The sequence below is a fragment of the Pholcus phalangioides genome, unplaced genomic scaffold (assembly GCF_987345545.1).
Source record: "Pholcus phalangioides strain wild (caught in Gottingen) unplaced genomic scaffold, Ppha-v1.0 ptg000030l_1, whole genome shotgun sequence".
Taxonomy (NCBI): Eukaryota; Metazoa; Arthropoda; class Arachnida; order Araneae; family Pholcidae; genus Pholcus; species Pholcus phalangioides.
Window position 1 is genome coordinate 6,425,795 of NW_028301620.1, and position 11,059 is coordinate 6,436,853.

The window sequence follows — 11,059 nt, forward strand, 5'->3', positions numbered from 1 at the left end:
CTGGACTGATTTCATTTTCTGAGTTTGAAACTGTTTGTAAAACTACTTCACTGGATTTACTCGAAATTGGCTGACCCTCAGAGGAGAAAATTGTTGGCACAGTTGTGGTGCAAAAATTGTTGTTAATTATTTAGGAGTGGTTACATTAACTTCTTAATAAATTTTTGTATACTTTGTGTTGCAAATTAAAAATCACTGATATTATTATCGTTATAAGGTTTCAGTATTTTTTTAGTAAACAGAAAATTCCAAAATTTGAATAATTACAGCTTATAAAATAAATGTAACTGAACTAAGAACTGTTAGTTTGGAGTTTGTCATTACTTCCAGAATTTTTTAGTATTATTTGCACAATATCCTCACTACAAAATTTTCAACGTTATTAATATTTTTTAAATTTTCATGACAGCTAAGTACAGTAGAACCTTGATAACTTAACAGCCCTCGAAAGTATCAATGAGCATGTTGACTTTAGTGAATGCCAAGTTAACAAAGTTTCATTTGATCTCGCCCTCCCAATTTTTTAAACGTAATTTATTTTATGTATATGTACTTACACACAGTTAAACAATTCCATTCCATCATCTATAAATTAATAAAAAAATATCTGCAATTTTCTATAAAACTTTTCCGAATAATCCAAAATTATGGTTAAGTTCACATGGTTAATGAAATTAACCTAATTAACAGATATTATTCCTAATATCTGTTATTTGCAAATGAGCAGTGCGATTGTCAAAAGTTAGGGAAAACTCTAATTTTTTTTTAAACTTAGGAATGTTGATCTAAAAAGACTTTTTTTAGCTTATTCAACCATCTCTTGCTCAAAATATTCAGATATCCACTCCTATCTGTGACTTTCATAGTCCAATGGTCAAGTTTCCAGCTTCATAAAATGGAAAGTGATCCTACCCTCAAGGCATAAGGAAGTATTTTTGACCAATAAACCCAACAAAAAATAATGAAACAAAGAATTGTTGAAATATATGAGAGAAGTGTTATTAAAATTTATAAATTGTTCAATCCACTAGAAATTTCAAAAAATTAATTCTGATAGCAAATCATGAATTATAGTCGACTTGAGCGGGATTTATATATCTTGTGTTGAGTTAAAAAGGTTTCTCTCAATTGAATTTAGTATTATGCCAACCATGAGAATAATAATTGTCGAGTTATCAAGGTTTTATTGTATAATTTTATCTATCATTTTCAGTGATAGATAATGCTAAAATTTTCTTTAGAAAAGTTGTGAATTTTGAATATATATATTTTTTTTTATCACAGAGCGAGCTGCAGTTAATACATGGAATAATACCGGATTCTCAATGCAAAGTTGCTCTAGAGAAAATTGTTACACCAGCTATGGAGAATTTTATGGCTGATGGCGAAGTAAAGATGCATTATTTATCTAAACTTGAGTTGTATTTGTTATTTTATTTTGTATTTAAATGATTGGGTTTGAACGATAATCATGGTTGAAAATATTAATTTTTTTTAGTCAATAGTGTCTCGTGTCAAGAGGAGTGTTTCAAGACATGATTTCTCAACAGCTTTGAATTTGTTTCCAATTCTACGACACCTGATGTCAGTTAGAGGTGAATTTGAAACCCTGTTTCAGGTAAAATGAACCTTGCATACAAGTTCTTTTTTTAGTTGTGAAATGTGATATTTTCTATCAAAAGTCATGATTACCAACATGGGGGCCCACACTCTACAGGGGCGATATGATTTTTAAGAGGAGCAATTTCATTTTTAGAGGAAGTTATCAGGAGATTTATGAAAATTTATATTTAATGAAAAAATAATTTCTCAGAATTAATGAATAATTCATATTCAGTGGAAAAACAATTTCAGAATTAATGTAAATTCATATTTGATGGGAAAATATTTTCAGAATTAATGAAAATTTTCATATTTAATCAAAAAATATCTCAGAAAATTCCCCAATAACATAGGGCTCCCTATTTGACTTGAGGCCTTGGGAGAATACACATTGAGTTCATTTGTTAAGATGCCACTGTGTGAATAGAGATACACCAGTATGACTTGTTTGCTGTTGGTCTTCCATGGAAATTTGTTTTTGGCCTCCACTGTCTCGAAAGTTGAGTATCCTTGCTTTAATATTTCAAGTTAATAGTCTTTTGGGCTTCTCTCACATGGATTGGAGATCCTCTTTCAAAAAATAAGAATTACATGTTTTTGTCACATAAAGGGAACAGGGACGTAAGTAGACCTAGAAAATCTCTCCAGGAAATTTTGAGTTTCTAACCTTCAAAAAGTGTTTCAAATTCACAGAAATTAAGTAGAACAGTGTTTAAAAAAGTATTTTCAATACTTAAACTTATTTACAATTTTTTTCTTCATTTTCTATTGTCTTGACCCTTCTCCCATCCTGTGTGTCTATCTTCAGGGGGGTGTTGTATCAGGATTTAACAAGATGCTTAGGTGGGGCATGGCAAAAAAAAGGTTGTGAACCACTGATCTAAAGCCTTCCTACACTGAGTAATCAGACACACAATAAAAAATTAATGGTGTGAACTTCCGTATTTTGATTTGACTTAATATTTTTTTAGGGCTGTACACACTCTGTTCGTAATAAATTGCCAGAGTTGACAATTACTCTACATGCAACTGTAAGTGAAAATTTACTTTTCATTATTATTTTACATCTACAGTAAAACCTGTCTAAGTTGAACACCCACAGTTCCATCAAAATCTGTCCAAGATAGTGGTATATAAATGAATTACCTTTTGGGTTAGATAATACAATTGAATGACCGACGTTAGTTGCAATTTTGGGTCAACTAACGTCGGTCATTCAATTGTATTATAGTGGCATAGTAGTGTGGATATTTTGCATTAAACACTGCCCAATATAGGAGGGTGTCCTATCTAACAGGTTTTACTGTGTTAAATTGAATGGTTATGCTTATGCCTATGTGTTGAAAGGACTTTAAACTATCCTTTATGATTTTTGTGAACTTAAAATTATTTTAATCCTAGATAATTGAACATTTGTCTTTAATAGACTACTAACTAAATTAGTTACTCAGTAACACACACTGATTTAAGCTTAGTTATCTTAGGGTTAAAGTGTCAGTATGAGGTCCAAAATATTGATTTGATTCCTTTGAATTTCATTCTTAAAAGAAATTCTGAATAAATATTAAAATACAAATACAGGGCCATAACAGGCAAAATGGCAACAAGGTAGCTGAGAAAAAGATGCCCATAACAAATACGGATGTCATATATTTCTAAAATACAGCAACCCAATTGAAATGCAATCATAAAAACTAAAAACGATGTATACATGATAGCGTCTTATGCAATGCCCATAACAAATTTTATGGTTGTCTTATTCTAAGTATTTGAAAGAATAGATTCTACAATTTGTCTTTAGCAGTTACACATGTTTCCTGTTTATCATAAGCATTTTCTTTGTCAAAAAAGTTTTAATTTTCATAATTCCATTTTTTAGAGTGTTCATTATAGGCAGAAATGAAATTTGAATGTTTAGTGCATCATTTTTAAATTCTGAGCAAAGTTAATTGAAAATTTCATTTATCATTTCACTCAAAAATTGTACATTGTTTTGTTGTGTGTGTTTTAAGGTTTTGTGTGTTTTCATTGTTTTTGGTCTGTTAAATTTGATATGTTGGAGTCTAGAACCAAGGGTGTTGAACGTACTTAAGCACCTGCTGTACCTCTGGCTCCAATGCTCCTCCTCCTCCTCCTTTCAGTAATTTTATTAATCTGATGAAAAAATATTTTTGAAGTAAAAATTTTTAATTATGATTTTATTACACCAGTTGAATAAAGCTCTCGAAGAATTCATAGAAAGCATCAGGAAGAATGAGTCAGATCCCAAGCTTCCTAAAGATGGCACAGTTCATGAAATGACCAGTAATGTAGGTCTGATGTTAACTTTACTAACATAATTTCCACTTGAGTAAATATTATTTTGTGCGTGTTGGTAGATTAAATTAAAATAAAAATTTATGATAGAATTTTTTTCAAATGTAAGCAAACTTTTAATTAGGAAGATTTTTTTCTTATTTATATTTTCCAGGCTATGATGCTGTTGGAACAGTTATTAGAGTATCAAGACATTCTGTGTGATGTACTTATCCTTCAAGATACCTCTTCCTCTAACGTGAAAGATACCGGAAAGCTTGCATTTGCTCAGTATATAAGTAAGCTGAAATGATATATTTTGTTCTGTCAAGCATGCAATCATTTACAGTAGAACCTTAATTAGCTGGAGTAATGATAGGGAAGAGGGACCATGTATAAAATTGAAAAATACAGTTGAGCTGACAGGAATAAAAAAGAAGTCTGAAAATAATGGTTATCACAAAATATATATCAAGGAAAGAGACCTTCTGAATAATTAAAAAATTATGCTGAGACAAACTTCAGGAAAATAAAGTACATAGTCTCTGCTGGGAATGAAACCTGGGTCCTCTTGCAATACGGGAAAATGCATTGACCAATACAACACAGAGATACAAATTTCCTTTCCTTATAGGTTTGCTAATATTAATGCATGAACTTTGCTTCAGCAGGAATGTGTTAGACATGAATATTTTTATGACATGAATGTCGCTCTCCACTTGTTAATACAAGATATACAGAAGACTGGATGTTGTGAAGATATTTATTATTTCAGATGTTAATTTTTTAAGGAAGGAAAAAACTCATCTCTGTAGCTTAGTGGTCAGAGCACTCGTCCGGCAATCGAGGGATCCGGGTTCGTCTCCCGGTAGAGGCAGAGATGAGTTTTTTCCTTCCTTAAAAAATTAACATCTGAAATAATAAATATCTTCACAACATCCAGTCTTCTGTATATCTTGTATGAATATTTTTGTTTCAGACAGTTGCTGCACCATGTATAAGAAAACTTGGAAATGAATTGGTAGTTTTGTTTCTCCCCATGGTTTACATAACATGTCTTGCTCATTACACAGCATTGTAGATAGACAGCAGGGCACTAGATTTGAGGCCCATATTATTTTGAGTTTTTTACACCATGAGTAACAACCATGGCAAGTGATTTTAGATGAGGCAAAAATCATCTCCGAAATCAGACATATCTTACAGTTTGAGGCAGAGCAGATCAAATACAAAACTTAACATTTAAAAATTTTGTGAGATATGCAGTTATTATGAAAATATATATTTTTTAAAATAATTCCTCATGAAAACGTTATAGTTCTGACACAATTATTAGGCTCTTTTTCAATGTCAGTTAGTATTATTTTACGTCTTATCTAATTACTTATTTAACATTCGAATAAATCACTCCAGACTTGAGAGATCAGAAATGTCTTTTTAGCCTGATAATATCAATTTAACTTGGTAATAATGCAGGCATTACTAACTATTATTGAGACAGTAAGCAAAGTGGAGCTTATTTCTTAACCAGTTTTCAGACCCTTAATATCTTACTTTTTAGTTGGTTTTTTTATTAATTATAAATGATTTTTTCCGAACATTTGTTTCAATTTGATATAAATTGTTTCACTTTTTTTTTGAACAGCCAGAGTTCTCACAGCCATGAGCCAGAAACTTCAGATCAAAAGTGAGCAGTACAATGATCCATTTTTGAAAGCTATTTTCAGGATCAACAATTTGTATTACATATTGAAATCTTTACAGAGGTGAGAAAATATTCTATATGCCAAAAATTATTTTTTATTTATCATTACTGAAATTACTTTTACATCCTTTTCATTTTCAAATGTGATCCAAATGTGTGTATAAGAAAGAAAAAGATGACGGAAGAAATAATCCTTACTTTCAAGAGTTTTTGAAAAAATTATTTTGCTATTGTGAGCTACCTCTCCAGATCATCAATCAAGTCTGGGATTATCTCACCAAAAGTTTACGGCTATCAATCCTCAATTTGGCTTGGATAAAAACTGAACTAGAACTGCCAGTCATGAAAGAAAATGTGTTTGTGGGAAAGACCAAGTGGTGAATGAAGGGATGATATTTTAGATCTGGTTGCACATGGCCAGGAGTTGGCAACCAATGAACTGTTAGATTTGCATCTTGAGCAACCATAGATTATGGAAAGGATCTTGAGAAATATATATAATATATATATAATCACTTACTCAAAATGAGATTAAGAAGATGTGTGTGGAATATGTAGAGAAAATAGTGAAACATTTTGTAATAAAGTACTACAAACTATAATTCTCCTCAAGTATTTATTCATATAAAATGATTAATATAAAATAAAAGTTTAATACAAAATGTGAAACAAATTAACCTGCACTATATTATAAAAGAATCTTGGTTCGTGTGAAGGAGGTGAAAAAATAACTAGCAATTCAATAATTGACATAATTAGAACAAATTATTTGAGTTTTAGTGAGATGATGTCACACAGATTGCTTGATGATTCTGCACATTCATTTTGTTGTATTTGAGAGTTTTTAAATTTAAATATTCTTTATCTCCTAGGACTGGTTTACTTGATATTGTTCATCTTCATTTTCCAAATGCAGAAACCCATTTTAATGACCAAATTATAGACCAGAAGCGCATTTATTCTCAAAGGTAACTACACATTCTCTGAAAATAACATATAATCTTTAATTATTAGGTCAGAAACCTGCGATAAAAGAAAACTTTCAATTTTTCAAAGTTTTGATAATTTAATTTTCTTTCCAGTTGGAGCAGAGTACTCCATTATGTCATGGAAGTGGATAAACCTATTTCTCAGCAGCGAACATCAGCAACTATGAGCTTGGTATAATTTTTATTTGGTATACATGCATATAAATACAAATGGCACAACAGGCAAATTGCTCAACTAGGTGGCTGAAAGAAGATGGCCATAAAAAATACTGATGTCAAATATAACCAAAATACAGCAACCCAATATAAAGCATATATCACAAAGGAAAAAAACTAATAATTAATACTATATAATACACGGCCCATAAAAAAGATTATGGTTGTCTTAATCTAAGTATGGATAGCTATCTCGCAATTTATCCCACTATGTTTATCATGCTTCGTTTTAAACATGTCAATTGTGTTAGAAGGCATGACCCCCAGAGGTAAGCTATTTAATTTATTAATCCTAGAATACTAACTCTACGTCTCAACGTAGAAGCATAGGCAATTAACATGCAGTTTTTATCAGCTTTTTTTTAGTTAGTATTCTATGGTTAACAACCCTGTTAGAGAAAAACTCTGTGACACCACAACCTGGAATTGTCCCTTATTAAACGATATTGTGTGTTCCCGATACTGGTGGAAGCAGTTGATTGACAGTGTATTAATAACTAATTTGGTCTATACTATTAATAACATGGTCCAACCTATCCGTCCCGTTGAAAATTTTACATCATATCTCACTGACACCTGCGATCCTCCAAGTAAACATATTCAAGAAATCCATCTGTGCTCTTGTTGGCTTGTGTGCCAACAAGAGCATACGTAGCTTTTCTCTGCACCCCTTGACCAAGTCTATGTCTGTCTCTGTAGGTATGGCTCCAAAACCTTACAGCATACTCCAGTTTTTCTCCAGGATAAACTAAGCCTTGGAAACATGGAAGAATGACTTTAGGAGAATACAAAGAGATCTTTCAAGAATGAAACTGAGCATTATATTAGATTTTTTGACCATATCTGAAAAATGTTCAGAAAACCTAAGCCGCTCATCAATAAGAATTCCCAAATCGGTGATCCTAGTTGCATCCAGGATAGTCATACCATTCAACTCGTAAGTGAAACGTGGGTTGTTCGAACCAAAATGGCAACCATGCACTTATCAACACTAAAAGTCATGCTCCGTTCATTAGTCCATACTGCAATCATATTCAAGTTTGTCTGAAGCATTTACCTATCATTTGGATTCACAGTTACCCCCATTAGCTTCAAGTCATCTGTGAATGTGCTGACAAGCCTGTCAATACTCTGATCGAGTTTATCGATAAAAAATATACATATGTATCATATCTCATTTTCATATGCTTAGATTTATAATTTGTTTGTGTCATTTTTAAATTTCAGTTTTATTTTATATCAATTTTGTTTTTTCCCCTCTCTTCAAGTTGAAAGACAAGGATCGTCAAAACATAAAAGATAAATTCACTGGCTTCAACAAAGAGATGGATGAAATATATCGCATTCAGAAAGCATATGCCATTCCAGACGTTGAACTTAGAGAGAGTCTCAAACGGGAAAATAAAAATTACATCCTACCAAAGTACCAGATGTTTTACGACAAGTGAGATGAAACACCTACCTTATCAACCTTGAATGTTCATTTCATGATTTTGGGAATTCATATTATCATAAATATAAATACATGAAAATTTATGTTAAAGTAGAAATTTAACATTCATATTATATTCAGGTATCTTAACCAATTTAAAAATATGCAAGATTTTTCATAATCTCTATGAATTATATTTTATATTTAATACTATTTCAATTATTATCAAGTTATTGTTTGTATTTTTTTCTTACTTATCAGATATTCGGTGATCAAAAATTCACACAACTGAATGATTTATTTATTTATACAATATTGTTGGCCCTTGGGCCTATACAAGAGGATGCCATTGAGAATGACAAAGATATTGTTTAATATCAGACAAAAAACTAGTGATAGTGGGAGATTCAACAATAGAGCTTGGGAGTTTGTTCCATTCACCAATGGTATGAGGAAAGAAGCCGTATTTAAAGCAATCAGTGGAATCAAAAATAGGTTTCATTTTAAGGGAATGGTCGAGTCATTCATGACATCGTTGAGATGATGAATCTTTTGTGAAGAAATCTTTTATTTTTGAAAAGCTATGAGAAATTGTAGTGTGAATTATTTTTGACAAGTGTGTGACTGTTATTTTTCTCTGGGTTAGAAGACTTTCCTTTTCAATCCCTTAACCTTGCTTTCACATTTGAATGGATTTAAACACTAAATTCTAGTGTTTTGACTGTCCACGTAGCCTGTTGGATATAACACCAGGCTTCATAGATGGAGATATACTTCAAAAGCTGCCGAGGGGGGGGGGGACATGGTTATGATGATGTTGGGGACAGGATGATCATGACGGCAATTTATATATATGCATATATATATACATTGGATCAGTTGGCTCAGCCATTGATGCTGGGGGGGGGGGGGGGCATTGCTTTTCTTCTCCCTCCTTCCCCTCATACCTCCACTCATGCCAGGCTTCATCTATAAATAATAACACAGTCAAGTTTTCAATGCCATTGTCATCAGTTAACAATCTTTGCCCATCAACAATAATTTTAATGTTTAATTTGATCAAGAGTTTTCAGTTCCTGATCAACACGATAAGCTCCACAAACAAACTCTAATTTCTTCAGGGCTTTGTATGCAGTTCTATATAATAAATCCATCTGTGATACCAGATTTCTTACACTTTTTTTGAAAGTTCGAAATTTTGTTGTTTGCTTATATAGTGCATTTGTTGCTGGTCCATTTGAGATAGATGCCACTTCTCTGCTCCCAAACATTTCAAGTTTCTTGAAATCCTTCCAGTTCTGGACAATAATTATTGTTCAGATTTGATTAAACAGTAGAACCTTGATAATTTAAAGTAAATGGGACTAAGACCACCTCAGATTATCTGAAAAGCAACGGAAAACGACATTATAAGGGGGAGTATCTACACTCTTACCCGTTTTGCCCTTAATTTATTACAAAACTGATAACACCAATAGCCTCTTTTTAAGGCAGACTGGTAGGGGCTCCAGTCCTATGGAATTGATATGAATGTTATGTTTTGTTTTTCACTCTTTAAATATTATATGAAAGGGCCTGTGAAAAATTCTAGTCTGGGATTCCACTGAAGACCCCAGGGTAGGGGATCATTACCCCTTAAAACTGAAATCACTCTTCATTTGTACGAAAAATGAGATAAATTGAAAAAAAACTCCCTCTTGGCAAAAAAAAAACCAGATTTTGAGAAGGAATTTCTAAAAATTTTTTAGCATCTCAGATTATCCCAAACCTCGAAGTTTTGAGACTCGAATTATCTATATTGCCAATATTCTGATTACAGTAGTACTGTAATCAGAATATTGTCTTGTTGAGCGCAGAAACATTGGAAAATTCATTATTCATTGTCTTAATAAGGACTTCAAATGACAAATATTGCTTTATCATAAAAAATCTTTGATCCTGGGAGAAAAACTATTTTGACTGCATGACAAACTAGAATCTACTGCAAATATCATTGGGCGTGGGGAAAATGAAATGAAAAATAAAAAATTTTTATTTTAAACATTACAGTAATTGCCATTTATCAAAAAAAAAAAAATAGCATTCACATGATAATTAGAATTTCAAAAAAATTAAATATTTTAGAACAGTTTACATGACTTTTGGATCACTCTGTATTTTTCCAGTTAGATTCAATATTGTTATTATTTTCTATATACAGGTATGTTAATATCCCATTCACAAAGAATCCAGAAAAATACCTCAGATACTCGCCAGTAGATGTTTCAAACACCATGGACAAATTTTTTGATGCTGCAGCATAAAGTTATTTTTGTATCTTGTAAAATGTGTACATGTTTTGACAGATTATATATAAGGGTACAGTTTGATGCATATATATATATACATATATATATATTATAATTTTTATTTCTTTTGCTGTATATGTGAAAAAAATGACACCGTTATGTTGTATAATACATGTTGAAAATGCTTCCCGATATTTTCTGATGCTAATTAATACATGCAGTTAGTTTTTTTGTGATAGCAATGACTCCTTATTCTTTTTTGTGAATTTTGTTACTTTCTGCATCAAATGCAGTATGCTTGTGCAATAAATTGGCTTTAATAGAATCATTGATTGGCATTTGTTTCACCACTTCGTGCTTTGTTTTACTTGGATTTTGAGTGCAATTGGGGATTTTAGCAACTTATGCAAATGTTTTTGATGATGATTGACAAAATCTTGTATTTTACCGTACATTTAAAATTTCAGTTCCTTTTTTTTTTTGAATGAAATGTCATTTTTTTGTTAGATACATTTTTGTTTACTGCGATTTG

The 11,059-nt window shown here is 31.6% G+C and overlaps 1 protein-coding gene across 1 annotated transcript in view; it reads left to right on the plus strand.

Moving 5' to 3' along the window:
• Exo70 (exocyst complex component 7) overlaps positions 1-10,855 on the plus strand; it is a 33,390-nt gene extending 22,535 nt beyond the window's left edge. Inside the window, exons 12-21 of the mRNA XM_089252731.1 lie at positions 1,285-1,389; positions 1,499-1,618; positions 2,574-2,633; positions 3,813-3,911; positions 4,073-4,196; positions 5,543-5,663; positions 6,475-6,570; positions 6,685-6,763; positions 8,076-8,251; positions 10,440-10,855. Of these exons, the coding sequence (XP_089108857.1) occupies positions 1,285-1,389; positions 1,499-1,618; positions 2,574-2,633; positions 3,813-3,911; positions 4,073-4,196; positions 5,543-5,663; positions 6,475-6,570; positions 6,685-6,763; positions 8,076-8,251; positions 10,440-10,542 (1,083 nt within the window). The 3' untranslated portion in view covers positions 10,543-10,855. The remainder of the gene's footprint in view (positions 1-1,284; positions 1,390-1,498; positions 1,619-2,573; positions 2,634-3,812; positions 3,912-4,072; positions 4,197-5,542; positions 5,664-6,474; positions 6,571-6,684; positions 6,764-8,075; positions 8,252-10,439) is intronic.
• The last annotated feature ends 204 nt before the right edge of the window (positions 10,856-11,059 follow it).